The 21,747-nt window shown below is 42.7% G+C and overlaps 1 protein-coding gene across 1 annotated transcript in view; it reads left to right on the plus strand.

The window, feature by feature from the left end:
- Window positions 1–21,747, plus strand: part of TTLL1 (tubulin tyrosine ligase like 1) — a 131,219-nt gene that overhangs the window by 92,393 nt on the left and 17,079 nt on the right. The window contains 4 exon segments of the mRNA XM_030215397.1: window positions 7,443–7,534; window positions 7,536–7,579; window positions 12,865–12,869; window positions 19,105–19,191. Coding sequence (XP_030071257.1) covers window positions 7,443–7,534; window positions 7,536–7,579; window positions 12,865–12,869; window positions 19,105–19,191 — 228 coding nt within the window.

Here is a 21,747-nt window from a genome sequence, read left to right on the forward strand (position 1 = left end):
AAGTTATCCCCATCATGGATAGTTTCTGCTTCATGGAGCTTACAATCAAGATAGGCAGATAAGACACAACAAAAACAAGAGGATCGTGTAGTTTCAGTGGTGGATTCTGATCATCAGGCTGATGCTGTAAATTTTAAGGAGATATCTTGTTATCGATGTTGTTTCTGGTTAGTTTATTGATATTGTATCCTCATTTGTAGATGGCATAGAATGTACTCCAGTCTGCTTATGAAACAAGCATAGGAGAATTTATAAAGCAGGAGTTAAAACCCAGGAAGGTACAAAAAAAAGGCTTATGACTATTGCAGCCCAGTAAAGTCCAGTTTCATTTGAGCTAAAAGCCAAAAGAAGAAGAAAGAAACTTCCGGGGGCTAAAAAAGAAAATATAATTAATATGATTTTTAGTTAGATTTTCCTGTTCTTGTGTTCAGTGGTAAAAGCTTAGCTTAGCGTGGTTTAAAAAAGGTTTGGCTAACTTCTAAAAGAAAAGTCCATTAGCCAGTATTCAGCTGGCCTTTGGTAAAATCCACTGCTTATTTCTAGGATAAGCAGCATAAAATGTATTGTATTGTTTTGGGATCTTGCCAGGTACTTGTAACCTGGATTGGCCACTGTTGGGAACAGGATGCTGGGCTTGATGGACCTTAAGTCTGTCCCAGTATGGCAACGCTTATGTTTTTATGTTCTTATGTTTTAGTGAGTTGGCTGGTTGTAGGAATCTTAATAAATGCTATTATTCTACAAATCTATGTAGATATTACTTCAGTTGATTTCACATGCATGCATGTATTCACAATAAACAGATAGAACATGATGATGGAAAACAACCATCTAACCTATCTAGTCTGCCTATCCACACAGGCCATGCATGTAAAAGTACATTCTATGGAACAATATGTGCATTTTCACTTACAGAAACGGTTGGTGATTGTCAGACAGCCTGTTTACTCATGTAAATAACCATTTGCTCTGGTAAATACCTTTTGAAAATTGCTCTCAAAATATATATAGTAAGCAGTATTACATGGAGCAGAGTGTGGGTAAACTAGAGCCCATGGTCCCGAACTAGCCCATAGGACAGTTTTATCTAGCCAGTTCTCCTTTTTTAAAAATGCCACTTTTAGCTTTATTTACGAGCTCACCAATATTAAAGTGTCATATGTATCTCTAGCACCGTATCAACAAGAGCCTGACATCACATGTGCCTTCGCACAGACAATACAAGCCTTTGATGGTGTTGCTGGCAAACGAAAGAACACTGCTGCGAAAGAACACTGCTGCGGTGGAATGTTTCTCTGTTCTTCACTGCAGGTCCTGCCTGAGACTGCCACTGCAAGTCTGTTTCAGAAGGGAGGAGAGGCGGTGGTTTGCATTAAAAAGATTACTATTATTACCCTCTGCCACCACCACCATTTAAAACAGTAAAGCACAGCAAATTAGTATGTATGAAGTAAGGTAAACTTTAATTTTAATGTAAAACTTCTTGACTCATGGGCTACAGTAAATTAAAACTTGTCTTTCTTCAAACATCTTTTAATTTCCAGTGGCTTACTATTAATACTGAGCAGAAGTGAAGCTGCAGAGGAACATTTTTTTTAATTGTTATTTTTAAATCTTTTTTATTGTCAAGATTAGCAATGAATATACATGTCCAAGATTGCAATGCATCATTAAAAAAATATTTTATCCTAAAATGTTTGTTAAAAAAAAACATTGCAGTTTCATTTCTGTTCAATATATTTTACAGTAAAGTTGTCCAAGGACGACACCTCCATTTCACTCTCAAATTGTGCTCTGAGGGGATTTAGCACTTAAGCCCTGCAGCAAGCAAAAGCCACTAATATGCCCCATGTCAAAATGATTCCCAGCCCTGCTGTGGAGACACTGTCAGAAAATCAACCCAGTGCTCATTCTTAATCCTCTGATTGGTGCTAAAAACAATACCACCTTCTGTTCTTGATGCTGTTTCATGATCTTTCAAAGCTGAGTATGTTTTTAAAACCCTTCTGAAAAGGATCTGATTGTGAGGAAATACAGGGTGAGGCACAAAAAAAAGTTACCCCTTACAGTTTTTTGTAGTTTTCTCAGCAACTGCTTTGAATTTCAATGAAAATTTTACATATTTAGGGGCCCTTTTACTAAGCTACTACTACTACTATTTAGCATTTCTATAGTGCTACAAGGCGTACGCAGCGCTGCACAAACACAAGCTGTGATAAAAGGGGCCCTGAGCTAGCTGTGGTGACTGTTTTTGCCATGCACCAGGGTCCCTTTTACTGCAGCAGGTAAAAAGGCTGAAAAAAGAAATGGCCATGTGCTAAGTTTGAACATGCCATGCAGCCATTGGGGGGAGGGGGACTTACCACTACCCATTGAAGTGGCATTGGGGGCTCCTGCAGTAACCTGGCGGCAACCGTGTGGTGTGTGATGCTGCCCAGTTACCGCCAGGTAACCCCCTGCAGATATAGTTTTTAAATATTTCCGCTAGTGCTGGAAATGGCGCGTGCTGGGGTGGAACAACTGCCGGCAACCGCATTGGGCTGGCAGTAGTTCTGGGTTGCCATAAGTACATAGTACATAAGTAGTGCCATACTGGGAAAGACCAAAGGTCCATCTAGCCCAGCATCCTGTCACCGACAGTGGCCAATCCAGGTCAAGGGCACCTGGCACGCTCCCCAAACGTAAAAACATTCCAGACAAGTTATACCTAAAAATGCGGAATTTTTCCAAGTCCATTTAATAGCGGTCTATGGACTTGTCCTTAGGAATCTATCTAACCCCTTTTAAAACTCCGTCAAGCTAACCGCCCGTACCACGTTCTCCGGCAACGAATTCCAGAGTCTAATTACACGTTGGGTGAAGAAAAATTTTCTCCGATTCGTTTTAATTTACCACACTGTAGCTTCAACTCATGCCCTCTAGTCCTAGTATTTTTGGATAGCGTGAACAGTCGCTTCACATCCACCCGATCCATTCCACTCATTATTTTATACACTTCTATCATATCTCCCCTCAGCCGTCTCTTCTCCAAGCTGAAAGCCCTAGCCTTCTCAGCCTCTCTTCATAGGAAAGTCGTCCCATCCCCACTATCATTTTTGTCGCCCTTCGCTGTACCTTTTCCAATTCTACTATATCTTTTTTGAGATACGGAGACCAGTACTGAACACAATACTCCAGGTGCGGTCGCACCATGGAGCGATACAACGGCATTATAACATCCGCACACCTGGCTCCATACCCTTCCTAATAACACCCAACATTCTATTCGCTTTCCTAGCCGCAGCAGCACACTGAGCAGAAGGTTTCAGCGTATCATCGACGACGACACCCAGATCCCTTTCTTGATCCGTAACTCCTAACGCGGAACCTTGCAAGACGTAGCTATAATTCGGGTTCCTCTTACCCACATGCATCACTTTGCACCTTGTCAACATTGAACTTCATCTGCCACTTGCACGCCCATTCTCCCAGTCTCGCAAGGTCCTCCTGTAATCGTTCACATTCCTCCTGTGACTGACGACCCTGAATAATTTTGTGTCATCGGCGAATTTAATTACCTCACTAGTTATTCCCATCTCTAGGTCATTTATAAATACATTAAAAAGCAACGGACCCAGAACAGACCCCTGCGGGACCCCACTAACTACCCTCCTCCACTGAGAATACTGGCCACGCAATCCTACTCTCTGCTTCCTATCTTTCAACCAGTTCTTAATCCATAATAATACCCTACCTCCGATTCCATGACTCTGCAATTTCTTCAGGAGTCTTTCGTGCGGCACTTTGTCAAACGCCTTCTGAAAATCCAGATATACAATATCAACCGGCTCCCCATTGTCCACATGTTTGCTTACCCCCTCAAAAAAAAATGCATTAGATTGGTGAGGCAAGACTTCCCTTCACTAAATCCGTGCTGACTTTGTCTCATCAGTCCATGTTTTTGTATATGCTCTGCAATTTTATTCTTAATAATAGCCTCCATCATCTTGCCCGGCACCGACGTCAGACTCACCGGTCTATAATTTCCCGGATCTCCTCTGGAACCCTTCTTAAAAATCGGAGTAACATTGGCTACCCTCCAGTCTTCCGGTACTACACTCGATTTTAGGGACAGATTGCATATTTCTAACAGTAGCTCCGCAAGTTCATTTTTTAGTTCTACAGCAACCCTTTAATAAAAGGGCCTGTTATTTAGTCATCATACTCCCTGATTACTATTAAACAATCACTAAAAACCCATCTGTTCAGGCAAGCCTACCCAAACAATCCAGATTAATTCCCACAAACCCATCTATTCATCACATATCCAGGAGACAATGACAACGACCTAGACTACATCTCCCGCCTCATTTTCCACTGCTTATCCCCTATTTCTATCCCCTTTCGCCTCATCGAGCCCTCCCTCAATGCTCACCTACCCTTACTTACACCTCTCCTACTCCCTTCACTCTTGCCAATTCCCGTCCGCCTCATCTACCCTCCAATTGCTCACTTACCCTTGCTCATACTTCTCCTACTCCCCTCATCCCTGCATTTCTCCATTCCTATTTCTTTTATTACTCCGATAATACTCAACTTATTTCTCTCCACCAATACTTTGTAATCCCAATTACTATGTAAGCCGCATTGAACCTGCTTTGAGTGGGAAAGCGCGGGGTACAAATGTAACAAATAAATAATTATCTTAAGCTGTGTGTTAACTGTCCACTTTAGTGTTACTGCCTAGAGATTTTTGAGTGTTAAAAATGTTTGAGCTAAACAAAGTAAAATAATGTCATTCAACGATATAATTACCAATGTGTCTGAATTTTGCAGTCACTGTGAAGGCTCAAAGTGTAGTCCCCTAGCTTTAACACAGGCCTTCAGTTGCTTTGAAAAGTTCTTAACAGCCTTGCTGATTGGTCCCTATGACAGGCTGTCCTAGATCATCTGCAGCCACCTTGTCCATGATTGCTGTTCCGATCCAGAATGCTTTTTCTGTAAATTATCTTATTATCGAATACAATTATTCAAATTCAAATTGTTTACAAAAGGCTACATCATTGTGACATCATTAACACTAAGCTGGTACACTACAGTCGTCGTTTTTTTTTTTTTTTTCAAATAATGTTAGTTTTACAGTTCAAATATTTTGAATGTGCAAAAATTGTTGGGTGGTCATGCTAAAAAGTCTGTAACTTTGCTGTATTTAAAGTATTGTCATTCAACTTGACACTTAAGTGTAGATAGTAACAACAAATAAAGCTGTAAAGTTTCATGTTGAAATTCCAAGTGATTGCTGAGAAAACAGCAAACAAATCTAGGGAATTACTGGTTTTGCCTCTCCTGTATGTGGCTAATTTACTAACCTGACAGCATCCAGAAGTTCAGTGTAATTACAAGGAAGCTCCTGAGGTAATCTTCCAAATATATTTATTTTATGATATATACCTAAAATGAATTTCAAAGGGAGTCTTTTGGGAATGTACTGCATTTTGAGATAATTTTGTACAGAGCATTTAAGGGACTGGGACTTGATATACTGCCTTTCTGTGGTTTTCAAGGTGGTTTAGAGGTAATCAATAGAAATAAAACATGGAAAAGAAAATAAGATGATACCTTTTTTATTGGACATAACTTAATACATTTCTTGATTAGCTTTCGAAGGTTGCCCTTCTTTGTCAAATCGGAAATAGCAAATGTTGGTAAGATGACAGTGTATATAAATGAAACATCAAAGCATTCCAGTGACAGTCTAACAGGATGGGGGTGGATAGGTGAGAGACAGGAAGAGGGACAGGTGAGATATGCATGGAGACAAGAGGGTGACGAAGCAGTATGATTTTCAAAGCAGTATAATTTTATGTTTATAATGGGCTAGAAAACCCAGATCTTTAAGTCCTGCCTGGTGGGTGTCAAAATATGTAATCATTCTGACTTCAAAGGTCTTACGTTCCTGTAGTGTTTTAAAGTTTAAAGTTCCCTTTTAAGATTCTTACCATGAAGTCACTGGTACAGTGTTCTGGTTTTGTAAAGTGCTGCCCCACAGATGTGACATCTTTATTAGTACTGGCATTTTTCATATGGTGTCTATGTAAATTAAATCTCTTCTTTAGCATCTGACTGGTTTCTCCAATGTAGCAGCCTTTGTTGCATTTTTTACACTGAATGATATATATCACATTGGAAGATGAGCACGTGAAAGATTCCTTGATGCTGAATTTTTTCCTTTGTGAATGACCGTGGGGTCCTGCGAAATGTTTTGGCATAGTTTGCACTGGATATATTTCTATTGAATTACTTTTAAAAGTGGACTAACACAGCTACCACACCTCTCTACTCAAGGTGGTTTACATAGTATATACAGGTACTTATTTGTACCTAGGGTAATGGAAGATTAAGTGACTTGTACAGAGTCACAAGGAGCTGCAGTGGGATTTGAACCCAGTTTGCCAGCATCAAGGTCTGCTATACTAACCACTAGGCTACTCCTCCACTCCACTTAGGATGCAACAGGGACATTTAAGTCTGTGGCATTAAAAATAAAAATCCTTAGTAGCTTGGAAAAGGCTCAGCAAATGAAGACCTTTTCTAAAATAACATATAGAGGCAATTCTATAACAGGATAGGAAAAGAAGGCTAAGAAATCTAGATGCTACACAGCAGGTGTAAACCCTATTTTGCACCAACATTTAATCATAGTAAAGAACTAGTTCTTCCAAGCCCTGAATTCTCCCAGAGGCTAGGTACTTCAGATATTTGAGCATAAGGTCATGGAGCTTAATTGGATATGGACTCGCCCTCAGATTTTGATAATTAGATTCAATGGGGTCAATGTTCAAAGTGGTTTAACCTGTTCAGAATAGATTCACAGCCTGCATAAAGTGGGCATCTAAACTGTGTTGCTCAGTTATAAAATTGGCCCCTTTGACTTCTCCCAGGAGCCTGCAATCATAAGCCTTGAATCCAGCCGTTAGGTGGAACTCGAGCAGACAAGAAGTCCCTCCCCCAGGGACTGTAAACACTGCCTCCATGGCATCTCCAGTCACAGTCAGTTCAGAAAGCAGAAGACCTAGATTGGCTGACTTGTTCTTCCTTTTTTGTAATCTGTTGCTGTTGTGTAGATTTCCATTGACAGAATAAGGAGCTAAATCATTCCTAAATAGTTAGCCGAGTTTCTGTGACTTGGCAGTCAGAAAACAGAGTGGCTTTTGTATCATCACAGGAATGCCCTAACTGGTGAGTGAATGGAATAACTACTTGTTTATATCACTTTAATAATTTCAGCCTGTTGTTACTCATCTGCAATGATAATGAAAAAGTTTATTTTATATTCCAGCTTTCATGTGGATTTTTGACTCTGTGTAGCACTTGATAATAAAGATGTTATTAACCAACATAGAAATGGTTACATCATTAATTCTGGTCTCCTTTGAGTAACTGATGCTTTTTTTTTCATGCAGGATGATTACAATCACATCCATGGAGGAAAATGGACAGTCAATAATCTGCGCTTGTATCTCGAGAGCACACGTGGTAAAGAGGTCACTAATAACTCTTGATGAAATCCATTGGATAATTGTACAGTCACTGAAGGGCTGTTGCAGTAAGTATTGTAAGGCAAAGAATTCATAGGGACTAATTTTACTGCCCATGAAGTCAGGTTATCATAATGAATCAAAATGAGCTAAGCACAAGTGTCTTTGATTTTTGACATTATGAGACCCTCTGGCAAAAATTCTGACTTCAAAGTAGACAGATGGGGAAGGCTGAGTACACAGCACTCTTTTGAACCCATTATAGTATTTACTCTTTCTGTAGTAAGACTAACTATCTTAGGGTACAAGTCTCCTTTACTCTTTAGTGTCCAATGTTCCCATATGGCTTATTACGGGAACTTGACACTAAAGGGTTTTAATTAGGCCAGTGGTGCTCAAACCTGATGCTTGTGGGCCAAAAATCAATCTGTTTTTCATGCTGTACACCATGAATTGTCATGACATACTTTTGTGTATGTTTAATCTAAGAAACAGATTATTTATTATGGTTTCCCTGAAAACTAGACTATTGGTGGCTTTCATGAATCATAGTTTCCTTCCCCTAAACTAGGGTGTCAGAGTTCAAATGACATTTAGTGGCGCCCTGAAGAAACATATAAGTGTTACCATAGATACAATTACTGGTTTAACTGTTCCTCTAACATTTGAGCCTCTGCAGGTCTCCTACCCAAATTAGCCCATGGGGCATGAACCAGAGAGAAACTGTAAACTCTGCTTTCCCATGGAAATGAAAGGAAATTTTTTTAGAACAAAGACAATTGGGATAGCCCAGCTATCACTGTTTGTAATTAACAGTTCAATTGTTTTTGTCTTTCTCTTCAGTCATCAAATGCAGCTTTGAAGGGTGTAAGCCCATTTTACATATAGTATTCAAAGGCTGGAGTCAGAACATCCAGATTGGGATATTCACAGTTCCCACCAGTATTTTACAAAAGATGCTTCCAAATACGGAGCCTGTTACACTTGTGGTGGTAAATGTGAGCCCTTCAAAACCCACCAGAAACCCACTGTACCCACATGTAGGTGCCCCCCTTCACCCCTTAGGGCTATGGTAGTGGTGTACAATTGTGGGGAGTGGGTTTTTTTGCTGGGGAGGGGGGGTTATGGGGGCTCAGCACACAAGGTAAGGGAGCTATGCACCTGGGAGCAATTTCTGAAGTCCACTGCAGTGCCCCCTAGGGTGCTCGGTTGGTGTCCTGGCATGTCAGGGGGACCAGTGTACTACGAATGCTGGCTCCTCCCACGACCAAATGGCTTGGATTTGGTCGTTTCTGAGATGGGCGTCCTCGGTTTCCATTATCACCTTAAATCGGGGATGACCATCTCTAAGCTCGACCTAAATTTTGCGATTTGGGCATCCCTGACCGTATTATCGAAATGAAAGATGGGTGTCCATCTTGTGTTGATAATACGGGTTTCCCCGCCCCTGTCTGGGGATGTCCTACGAGGACGTCCTCAGGAAACTTGGGTGTCCCTTTCGATTATGCCCCTCCATGTGTGCCCCAAGGACTGGGTTGAGAACCATTGTTCTAAAATGACCATCTATGTATTATTGCCAACCTTGATTAACATCAGAGGGTCGAACAGAAGCTGCAAATGAAAGGGTGCCTTTTGCAATACTTTAAAAAAATGAATGATAGAATAAAATAACAAGCAACAAGAAGGAGAAGAGAACAAATGTAAATATAATGGACCCCTTTGTTCTGTCCTCCGACAGCCTCGCACTAGTTTATAACGTGATCCTAAAATGTGTGTAATGCCTTTACTGTTATTCTCAGTCCCAAGGACTATCATTGCGGCAGTTTCTCACTGGAATACATGAGCAATGCACTGTGGGTAATGTAGTTCACAGGCAGTGCAACCACACTTGTTTGGCTGTGTAAGAACTGTTACCACTGGTTGTGAGGCTGCCCAGACCTTCTCTCTCTCTCTCTCTCTCTCTCTCTCTCTCTCTCTCTCTCTCTCTCTCTCTCTGCCAAGCTTGGCTCTTTTGTCTTCCTGTTCAGTCTTACTATCTGTCCTCAGAGGTCAGCCAGATATGACCTTTCCCTCCTATCTCTAGGACTACCCCTTGCTATCCGATGGCAGGCTCTGTCCCCATTGGTCTCTATCTGCTCCTCCCTGTGTGAAGCCCCACCACTTCTTTGTCCTTTCAGCCACGCGGGGCTTCTTTCACCATTATAGCCAGGGACATGGAGCTAACACCATCTGGCTCCACACAGCTCTGTCCTGCTGAGAACTCCCTGTAAAGAACCTGTTTTTTACCCTGAGAATATCTCCTTCCAAATGAGATATCGCACATTCCAGTCACCCAGCTTTGGACTATTTCTAGCTGTTCAACTACCTTCCCCTCCCCCTGCAATACAACTACCTCTCTTCAGATCTCCACCTCCCACAGCCTCCAGATTAAGAAGTCTCTGTATCCTGAATATCTATCTGTGAGTAAATTATCTGTGATTTATTCAATAAAAGAGACTTCATAAAATAATAGAGACTTCAGGTGATTGCTGTGCCAGGGTTATACTCCATGATATTGGGGCTTCTAATTACCAAGCTTCAAGAGTCATGACACCCTTTGTACCTGCCAAGGCCTGTATATCTGGAGAGACCTGTTCTTACCTTCTGTAGGTGGGTCTTCAGTGGCAGAGAAAAGTCTTGCTTTTAGGTCCTACTTAAATGCTTTATGCCAGCATAAGTGTCTTTTTCCATCTAGCTTCACAGACATTTTAAATTCCAAAAATTCCCAAAAAGATAAAATATTAGATACTGGGATATTTCTCTCTCTCTTCTGCTGTCTTGGGAATTCTTCAACTTCTGCTCTTCATCAGAATCTTTTGATGCCTGATAATCTATATTAGGATATTTTAGCTTGTTTTTTAAATAAAAATAACTATTTAGGCAAGTGCAGAATTTTCTAGAAGTCTAGGTATATCGGATTAGATGCGCCACTCATTTCAAAGGTGGGGACATAGACTGACCCCTTTTTAAGGATACTCATTTGAACATGAGAATAGCCATACTGAATCAGATCAATGGTCCATCTAGCCCAGTATCATAGTAGCAACATTCCAAGCTACCAATCCAAGGGCAAGCAGTAGCTTTCCCATGTCTGTCTCAATAGCAGACTATGGACTTTGCCTCCAGGAACTTGTCCAAACCTTTTTTAAACCCAGATAAGCTAACCGCTGTTACTACATCCTCCGGCAAAGAGTTTCAGAGCTTAACTATTTGTCAAGTGAAAAGATATTTCCTCCTATTTGTTTTAAAAGTATTTTCATGCAACTTCCTTGAGTCCCTAGACTTTGTACTTTTGGAAGGAGTAAAAATTTTATTCACTTCTACTCGTTTTACACCACTCAGAATTTTGTAGACCTCAGTCATATCTCCCCCTCATCCATCTTTTTTCCAAGCTGAAGAGCCCTGACCTCTTTAGCCTTCCCTCATTTGAGTGGAGTTCTATCCCCTTTATCATTTTGGTCACCATAGGCGCCCGGTATAAGAGGCTTGGGGAGGCTAGCCAGAAGTGCAGCAAGGGCGGGGCGGACCACCCCGGGTGCAGCTCCTGCTGCCTTGAACATCTCCCTCCCTTCCCCCCCGACTGGTGCGTGGACCTGCGATCTTTACCGCCCCCCCCCCCCCCGACTACTGCAGTATCGTTCTCCCCCTCTGCTCCTGTCCTGTCACGTCGTCTTTGAACGTCGAAGATTCCTTCCGGTAGCAGCAGCAGCAGCATCGGCAATGATGTAAGCGCTGCTTTCAGCCTGCCCCGGAAGCACTCTCTGGACAGCATCCCTCCTACGCGGGAAACTGTACAGAGAGTGCTTCCGGGGCAGGCTGAAAGCAGCGCTTACATCATTGCCGATGCTGCTGCTGCTACCACCGGAAGGAAGCCTCGAAGTTCAAAGACATGACAGGAGCGCAGGGGGAGAGCGATACCGAACTAGTCCAGGGGGGGGGGAGCGAGGGGGAGAGCGATGCATCATGCCAGCCAGCTGCCAGACCAAAGGGAAAGGGGGTGGAGAGAGGAGGATGTGAGGTGCCACATCTAAGGGGAAGAGGGAGGAAGGAAAGCAATGGCAAGGAATGGGAAAAGGGGGGGTGGAGAAAGGAGTGAGAGTGATGGAAGCAAGAAGGGGAGGGAAGAGAAAGGTGGGATGCATGAGGGAGAGGAGAGATGCATGAGGACGCTGGAGGAGAGAGAGAGAGAGAAAGTGGAAAAGTGCAGGGGAGAGCCAGGAACATGCAAAAGAGCAGGGGAGAGTCAGAGAGAGATGGGGAGAGAAAGAGGGGACATGGAAGAGAGCAGGGGAGAGCCAGAGAGAAGATGCTGGATGGAAGAGGAGAGAGAGAGAGAGATTAGTGGAAAGATGGGGAGAGAAAGAGGGGACATGGACAGGAGAGAGAGAGAGAGAAGCTGCTGGGGAAAAACTGGGGGAGACCCTAGCTGTCAGACGGAGAAATGCTGAATGAGAGGAGGGAGAAAGAGGGAAAATGCTGGAAGGAGGAGGCAGAAAGAGGGAAGACACTGGACGTAAGGGTAGGGAGGGAAAGAGGAAAGACACTGGAAGGATGGGGATAGAGAGGACATGCTGAATGGAAAAGGGTCGAGAGAGAGAACTGTTTAGAAGGAAGGGGAGATAGAGGGAGACAATAGGAAGGATTGGGAGAGGGTAATGGGTAGAAGGATGGAGAGAGAAAGAAGGATGACACTGGATGGAAGGGTAGAAGAGAAAGACATGGATGGATGGAGGGAAGGGAAGAGAGGAGAAATGTTGGACCAGGATGGAGGGAAGGACAGACAAAGGAAGGAGATGCACATGGATGGAGTGGAAGGGAGAGAGGAGAAATGCTGGACATGGATGGAGGGGAGGAAAGACAGAGGAAGTTCATGCACATGGATGGAGGAGACATGCTGGATATGGATGGAGGGAAAATTGCTGAATTTAAGGGCTGGACTGGAACACTTTGAGGGCAGATGCTGAAACTGGAGAAAGGATAGGGACAGGGCTACAGATGGTAGACAGGACGCATAAGGACACAGGAGGATGGTGGACATGTTGAGAGAAAAAATATCAAATGGAAAGAAGACACTGGGACCAAAGCGAATAGAAAAACTAAATGATCAGACAACAAAGGTAGAAAAAAGTATTTTATTCAGAATTTATTAACTGGAATATGTCAGCTTTTGGAAATGTGCATCTGTGATATTTTGCATGTAAGTTTCAATTTTTCTAGTATTGCTGCATGCTGAATCTGACTTCTTGAGGTAACTTTCCAGTTTTGCCTTCATATCTGTTGTGTCATGTGTTTTTCATGTGTAATCAAGGTGCAGTATTCTACTAGTGTGTAGTATTTACAGCCCTTTTTGGGGTTTTTTTTTTTGTTTCACTAGGTTGTGTACTGGTGTTTTAGAGCCCGGAGTAATTACAGTGCTGCTTTTCCACGCATAAGGTTGTAGCTCGTCCTGTCCTTGGAATTAGTGCTGTTATGGTTTGCTAAGGTTATGAGTGTGTTTTTGCACAGTTGTGTATAGTGTTTTGCAGTGGAGAGATTGTGTGTTGGGCTTACTGAGGTGGCACCAAAACATCAGAAAGGGTGTACAGCGTAAATCATGACACACTACCTCTTGAAGGATCTACATATAGTTGTTAATAAAAGGAGCTCATTGTGAACACTATCCACCCTAAAAGGGTGTTTTGTGGCTCTACATGAGAATTGTGATATTATGATCCCTTGTTTCATATTGTTGACGGTCTGCATTTTCTATATGGGTGGTATATTGGTGTATTAGGGTCTGCCTAGTGTTATGGTACAGTAAGGTTCTGAGTGTGTTTTTGCACAAATTTGTGCATAGGGTTTTGCAGTTGAGCGATTGTGGTTAGTATATGCTTTGAGCAACCACTTTATTCTTTGACATATGATACATGTCTAATATCTAAATTTAATAAAAGGTATTGTGACTATTTTATTTTTACTTATTTTTTTCTGTGTTAATTGTGGCTATAAGCTCTGCCCCTGGCTCCACCCCTAACCCCGCCCCCTTTAGCCTCCCTAAACAGTTGGGCCACCGACCGCCTATGTTGGTCGCTCTTCTTTGAACCTTTTCTAATTCCCGCTATATCTTTTTTGAGATACAGCGACCAGAACTGAACACAGTACTCAAGGTGAGATCACACCATGGAGCGATAGAGAGGTATTATAGTATTTTTGGTCTTATTCATCATCCCTTTCCTAACAATTCCTAGAATCCTGTTTTCATTTTTGGCTGCCACCACACATTGAGCAGAAGATTTCAGCTTATTATCTACAATGACACCTAAATCTTTTTCTTAGGTGCTGACCCACAAGGAGGACCCTAGCATTAAAAAATAATTTTGTGTGTGCAAGGTTTATTTAAAGGGTATTTAAAAGAATCAAACATGGAGCGCGCTGGGATCCAAGATGGCCGCATCTTACTAAGTTGCTGTGATTCTCACCTCCGATATACAATGCCTAAGCGCAGAGGGAAGATAGCGGCTAGAGCCTCGCCGTTGACTCCTTTCCTACTGGATCTATTGAGAGATTCTGAGACCTGCAGAGGGTTAATTTGGATAGCGAAATGCTGCCAGAAGGGAGCGTCGGCGTTCTAGGAGAATCGCTTCCCTGGCTTAGAGACCACGCTGAGCCCCGCTATGCGCACCCCACCTCCTCAGCCGGTTGGAGCGAGCTCCTTTCTCGATGACTCGACGGGGTCTCCCCGCGAGGGTATTACTGACCCGGAAGAACGCCGAGTTGAAGGTTCGTTTCTAACAGAGAGAGGAATGGAGGGCCTTGAGCCTGTGAGACCGCCACGAACTGAGGAGGCAGGAACCGAGGGTCAGGATAAGCCACCTGTAAAGTCTTCTGAAAGGTTTGCGATTCCAGTTGAGTTAGTAGTCAAGCCAAAAGAGGTTGCACTCGACGCTTTATGGGATTTGGTTTCTAATCTGGGACAGACTTTTTTGAAGCAAATTAATGAGACTGTACCTAAAGTAAATTCATTGGAAACTGCTATACAAGAGATAGAGGAAAAGACTAAACTTATTGAAGATAAAGGAGAGAAAATGGAACAAAGAGTTATGAAACTGGAATCAGTACAAATGTTGATGACAAATGATTTAACAAATCTTAGGAGAAAAACTGAAATGTTTGATAATTATACCAAAAATCATAATCTAAGATTTGTTAACTTTCCTAGGATTATGACTGTTACTCCTCTTGACATGTTAAAACGATATATGCGAGAAATCCTGAATATACCAGAACATAATTTGCCCCCATTTACCTTAGCATATTATATACCAGGAAAGGAACCGAATCAAAATTTGGAAAACCCATTAGATGTATCCCGTTTGCTTGAGACTTCTGACACAGAATTAGCAGTGGCGGCGACTTTGGTCGCAACCACTGCATTATTACCCGATAAAGGTTGGATCTTTCGTCTATTTTTCCGAAATAAAGATAAACCCTTTTTGGGTTTTAAAGTATTATTATTTCCTGATGTCTCCAAGGAGACTCGTAGACGAAGGAAACAATTTTTGCTCCTTAAGTCTGAAGTACTGCGCTTGGGGGGCACCTTTTTTTTAAGATACCCCTGCAAGTGCATAATAAGACTTGTTGAGAAGAAATATGTCTTTACAGAACCTTCACATCTGACAGCCCTGATAGCATCGTTGACTAGGGATAAGCGTTAAACTATAATTATATTAACTCCACTTAGTAAGAATAATGTGATTCGTTAGTTATATATTTTTCCTTTTGTATTTTTACATGATTTACTCCTTGAATTCCTAAATCTTGGATCCTAAATTATGGACTTGAGTATCATTGCCTATTTAAAGGAAAAATGTACTTACATTTTCTGTAATATGATTATCCTTATTTTTATGATGCTTTTCCATCAAGATGTTTTTCTTGTATAATATGTTTAAATTGAATAAAGAATTAAGATTAAAAAAAAAAAAGAATCAAACATTTTTAGGACATCAGGTGCTATGAGTTACTTTCAAAATTAGGATGGTCCTATCCATAGGTAACCTCCCTAAGGGCTTTTATTTTTCCAGACCTATCCAGTGGGAAGTTCCAGAAGCCACACTGGTGCTAACATTGCCTTATTGATTTCAGTGGTGATTGTAGAGAAAATCCAATGTTTGTAAGGCTTCCAATCCTGTGTAGATGCCTGATTTTCTGTCTTTTTTTTTGGATGTTGGGAATTGTTTCATAAAGTATAAATGAGTTATTTTATTTTTACAGTTTAGTTTAAGTTCCCTCCTTGGTGCTGCAAGGTGTGTTGCGCACTGCTATTTCCACAGACATTTTCAGGGTTTTATTTAATCTTATTTTAATTTATTTATGGGCTGACTTATTTTTTTATTTTGATGTTAGGCTTCTGATAACACTTGAGCACAAGGAACCAGACTAGATAAAGTATATGAGCACTATGTTTTAGTGCATATGAATGGAATTCAGAGATTTTTTTTTGTTAGGTATTTTGTTAAATTGTTGTATAGAGGTTCATAGGCTTTCTTGTGATTCTGTTTTTGGGTTGGTTTTTTTGCTCCCCCCCCCCCCCCCCATGTGTTTATTTTTCCTGTAGTGGACAGTGCTGCCATTTATGGTTTATTTCTGCTTTTAGTTCATTAATTTCTCTGTACACCTGATGCAAATGTTGTGCCAGAACACTACCTTCTAAAGCTGGCTAAACTTGTGACAGCGAGCCAGGCCAGATAGCTGGATGTTTTCAGGGATGTCAGATAACTTGCTCTGCTCCAGACCAATCAGGTGGCATATACACCTGTCCTGCAGATGATATACAACCTCAGATAATGAGGGACCCTGAACCATCCAGATGGTATTCCTTATCAGGACTGGTACAGGATGACTCACTAACGAGGTAGCTAACCATGAATACCGCATTTCTATATCTTCTTTGTGAGCAGTTCGCCCCCAAACTTTACATATGGTTTGGGTCTGGGGTTCAGAGGAGTGCTTGAAAGGGGGCATAGTACTTACCTCTGGCATTCAAAACCACTTCCCAGAGAAGAAAGAGACTTTTGAAGGACAATGTCCTAATTAGCTGCTCTTGCACATGCAGGCTTACAGAGGTTTTATTTAGATGTGCATGTAGGAGAAAGGGTATTTGGATTTAGCTCTACCTTTTCAGTTGTAACTCAAGGTGAGTTACATAAGGTACAATAAGTATCTCCTTCTCCTGGTGAATTTATAATCTAAGCTTGTAGCTGAGGCAATAGAGAGTTAAATAACTTGCCCAAGAACACAGAGATTTACAGTGGGATTTGAACCAGGCTTCCCTGCTTCACAGTCCACTTTTCTAACCTACATATACACCCCTACTGATGCTATACTTTATTTGAATGTGTTCATTTATAAAATGGTCTTTTTTTGTTATGCATTGCACCAAGTATGTGTTTGTTTGGTGGTACTTTCCGTCTTTTATTTATAAAAGTCTCAGGGCCCAATATTCAGACTGTGGAGGGCCATTTCTGGTGACCGGCTACTGAATAATCCCATTGATTTTAGCTAGTTTTTGAACTTAACCTGCCAGCCGATATTCAGCGCTAGCCGGTTAAGTTGAAATTGCCAAAGATATTCCACCTATTAACATGGCCATATTTGGCCACCAAACCTAGCCGGCTAGGCGCTGAATATTGGCGCTGACCAACTATGTCACATGACATAGAGTGGGTATAATCGAAAGGGAACGCCCAAGTTTTGTTGAGGACGTCCTCAGCAAAACGTCCTGATGGAGGGGCGGGAAACCCGTATTATTGAAACAAGATGGACGTCCATCTTTCGTTTCGATAATACGGTCCGAGACGCCCAAATCTAAATTTTTGGTCGTCCTTTAGAGATGGCCGTCCTAGACTTGGTTGTTTCTGATTTTCGGCGATAATGGAAACCAGGACCGCCATCTCAGAAACGACCAAATGCAAGTCCTTTGGTTGTGGGAGGAGCCAGCATTTCTAGTGCACTGGTCCCCCTCACATGCCAGGACACCAACCGGGCACCCTAGGGGGCACTGCAGTGGATTTCATAAAATGCTCCCAGGAACTTAGCTCCCTTACCTTGTGCGCTGAGCCCCCCCCAAAAGCCCCCCTAAAACCCACTACCCACAACTGTACACCACTACCATAGCCCTTACAGGTGAAGGGGGGCACCTAGATGTGGGTACTGTGGGTTTCTGGTGGGTTTTGGAGGGCTCGCTGTTTCCTCCACAAACGTAACAGGTAGGGAGGGGGATGGGCCTGGGTCTGCTTGCCTGATTCTGAAGTGCACTGCACCCACTAAAACTGCTCCAGGTACCTGCATACTGCTGTGATGGAGCTGAATATGACATCTGAGGCTGGCAAAAAATATTTTGAAAGATGTTTTTTGAGGGTGGTAGGGGGTTAGTGACCACTGGGGGAGTAAGGAGAGGTCATCCCTGATTCTCTTTGGTCGTCATCTGGTCATTTCGGCCACCTTTTTGTGCCTTGGTCGTAAGCAGTGCATTTTTTCTAGCAAAAAAGGTGCCAGTACTCAAATGCCAGGCCACCCGTCAGAGATGGGGTGTCAACTGAGGGACCCACCCCACAATAGCCAGGCCGCCTGCAACCTGTCACAGAATCTATGACAAGGCAGAATTGGCGTGTAGAGCCTGAGCTCTTTCATTAAAACTTGGGGTCTGTGGGTCAATTTTAACAGACAATGGAAAGGTGCCGGTACTCAGTACCCCAAGTACCCCCTCAAAAAAAGCCCTGGTCGTAAGAAAAACAGCACCAGGTAAAGTCGTCCAAGTGCTCGTCAGGGACACCCTTTTTTTTCCATTATGGGTCGAGGGCATCCTTGTGTTAGGCACGCCCAATTCCCACCTTCGCTACGCCTCCGATACACCCCTTTGAACTTTGGCCGACCCTGCGACGGAAAGCAGTTGAGGACATCCAAAATCGGCTTTCGATTATACCGATTTGGATGACCCTGTGAGAAGGACGCCCATCTTCCGATATGTGTTGAAAGATGGGCGTCCTTCTCTTTCAAAAATTAGCCTGATAGTCATCTGGCTAGCGACTAAGCACTAATATTTATTTATTTATTTGTTTGTTATATTTGTAGCCCACATTTTCCCACCTCTTTGCATGCTCAATGCAGCTTACATAGTACCATAAACGGCATTAGCCGATTCCGGTATGAACAAATACAAAGTATGAACAAATACCATTTAACCGGCCAGGTGCCATTCCTAGCCGGTTAAATGGTTTTGACTATCTGGAGGGGGGGGGGGGGGGGGGGGTCAGTGATTGTTTTCTATTGAATGGGCCATTTTTAGTTTTTTGTTCCCCCATTTAGATGACCTATTCAAAGTTATTATCCACATAATACAGTATTTTGGAAAATTGTTTTAGTTTTTTCATGAAATTACCCCCACATGTAATGGACAGCACAGGTGGATGAGAATGAAAATGATGAGTAGATACATTTCTGGAGATACTGTTTTAAGACTATTCTTTGCCTTTCATCTCTAATATAGTTGTTTTGCTACTTTTTTCAGCCTGTAATGAACAATGACAAACACTGTTTTGAATGCTATGGATATGATATTATCATTGATAATAAGCTTAAACCATGGCTTATTGAGGTAAGGAATACAACTTTAACATATGATCTAAACCATGTGTGTAGCTATGAGTGGGCCTATGCCCCTCTACTTTTGCTTCAGGGCCTAGGCTCCCCCAGCAGCTGGGTGCAGGGATGTAGCCAGACTTCGGCGGGAGGGGGGGGGTCCAGAGCCCGAGGTGAGGGGGCACATTTTAGCCCCCCCCCCCGCCGCCATTGACGACCCCCCCCCCCGCCATTGCCGACACCCCCTCGCCGCCGCCAGCACCACCACCAACAACCTTGACCCCCCCTGCCCACGACCCTCTTGACCCCCCCCACCTGCCCGCCGTCGCCTACCTTTGCTGGCGGGGGACCCCAACCCCCGCCAGCTGAATTCTTCCTTCTTGATTTCTGAGTCTGACGTCCTGATAGCAGGCGGCGACAGCGGGTTGGCGGCGGGAGGGAGGATTGAGAGGGTCGTCGGCAGGGGGTCCATGACCAAATCTACGGGGGCCCAGGCCCCCGTGGCCCCATAGTAGCTACGCCCCTGGCTGGGTGTGCCATTTTTGTAGCTGGTGGGGATCTCCCAGGCCTGTCAACTGAAGAAAGCCAGAGTCTAAATCAGCTGAGAAGTAAAGAAGCACAGCAGTCAATGGCAGCACTTCAAGCCACTGATATTGGCACTGCGAGCATGTTCAGTTCTCCCAGGGGCACTTCCTCATGCTGATCTTGTGACATCAGCATTAGGCAGTGTTCACTCTCTCTCTGACCTCTTGCCCCACCCCTCCCCAGTACACCAAGGCATTACCAGATGCAGCAGGAATTCATGTTTGCTACCTGCTGTGGCTCCGTAGGCTTCTCTGTGCAATATTCAGCCAACGAATAAACAGGAAGTGACATCAGCAAACCAAGGGTAGAACACAGCAGAGAAAAGCCTGTGGGGCTGCAGCAGGCAGTGAATATGAATTGCTGCTGCTGCTGCTGGCAATGCCTCAGGGAGGGATGGGGGGAAGATGCAGAAATGCTGGGACCAGGGGCAGTGGGAGAGAAGATCCAAAACCGAAAAATTCCGAAATCCGAAAAGTGTCTGGTGCCAAGCATTTTGCATCAAGGGCTGTCAACCTGTATTGTAAATATTTCTTTTCAACCTGTTTTCTTCCAATGTCACTTTACTGGAACAGAAGACAAGTATTCTTGTCCTGAACAATAGTGTGACAGGGAAATCTATGCCCAAGTTAATAGACATACAACAAATGTTTTTTAAACAGTTCCTTTGGCAGTTGCTCCAAATAAAATCTTTGGGAGGTTGGGGCTGTGTGTAAAACCTCCTAGGACATGTGTAGAAACTTGGTCTATCTAGACAGCCCATTTGTGCCTACCTACTGTGTTGTCTCAGATCCTACTCAGTCTCTAATCTCATCCAGCCTTTGCCTTGCCATTATCGTCCCTTGTTGGACTATTTTGGTTCCTTAACTTCTGCTAGAAGTCTGTTCTAGGTATTCACTACATCCTCTATGAAAAAGTATTTTTCACATTCCTTTTCAGCATCCCTTCCCTTTGTGTCGTAAAACAAGTCATTTATCCTTGAAGTTGCCATTCCATGAAAAATTTTACCTTCTAATGCCTTATCGAAACCAGCTAGATAATATGAACATTTGTTTCATACTTCGTCTTTACCTCTTTTCTTCTAGAACATTTTTCTTCTGCTCCATATGTCTTTCTGTGTATGGTTATAATGCAGGCTATGCAGGAGATTCCAGCCACTGTGTAAATCATATTTCTTTTTCTAAAAAAAAAACCCCCAAAAAACTGCACAGTTTAGAGCAATTTGATTTGCATCGGAATATAATGAACTCTAGTGGGTAATTTCAGATTTAAACAGTAATTGGATTACATTTCCAAAATGTGTTTACTTCTCTCATCCTTTGAGTTGCAACAGCGTAATATGAACATTGAAGTAATAAGACTGTCTGATTTCTACTGAATTTCACTGCCAAACTAAACTGGTAAACATATGGAAATCATTGCTGTGTTGTAGACAAAGTTCTAACGCCTGAAAATCATAGCTTAAGAAAATGGAGACACTAAAAATGTTTATATCCTTCAAAAATAAGCCTCAGAAAAACTATTAGTCCTGTTGTAGCACTGTGATAACACTGTTCTGCGGTAGAATTAATGCCTGGTGTCTGGAAACTGCAAATGGGTCAGGTTTTTGGAATATCCCTAATGAATATGCATGAGATTGATTTGCATGAATACTACCTCTATTGTATATAAGTCTGTCTCACATGGCCCTGGAAAACTGCAGGTGATTACCACTGCTGTACCATTACAGCTTGTAGAGCCCCCATTGGGCTCCAAGTCTTTCCAAAGTTAAAATGAGATGGCAGTCCTCTCTATCAGCGCTGTCAGGTGGTGAACTGGATGGCTTATGCACTGCTGGGTTAGGTAGGGCAGCATTACCATCAGAAAAAGCATTCACTGACGTACGTGCAATAAGTTAATACTCTTGGTCCAGTTTTCAGTGAGCAAATGCCCACATTGCTAAATAAGGGGTCCTTTTACTAAGCAGCGCTAGCATCAGTACTTGTTTTTG

This window comes from Microcaecilia unicolor, chromosome 9 (assembly GCF_901765095.1).
Source record: "Microcaecilia unicolor chromosome 9, aMicUni1.1, whole genome shotgun sequence".
Lineage (NCBI taxonomy): Eukaryota > Metazoa > Chordata > Amphibia > Gymnophiona > Siphonopidae > Microcaecilia > Microcaecilia unicolor.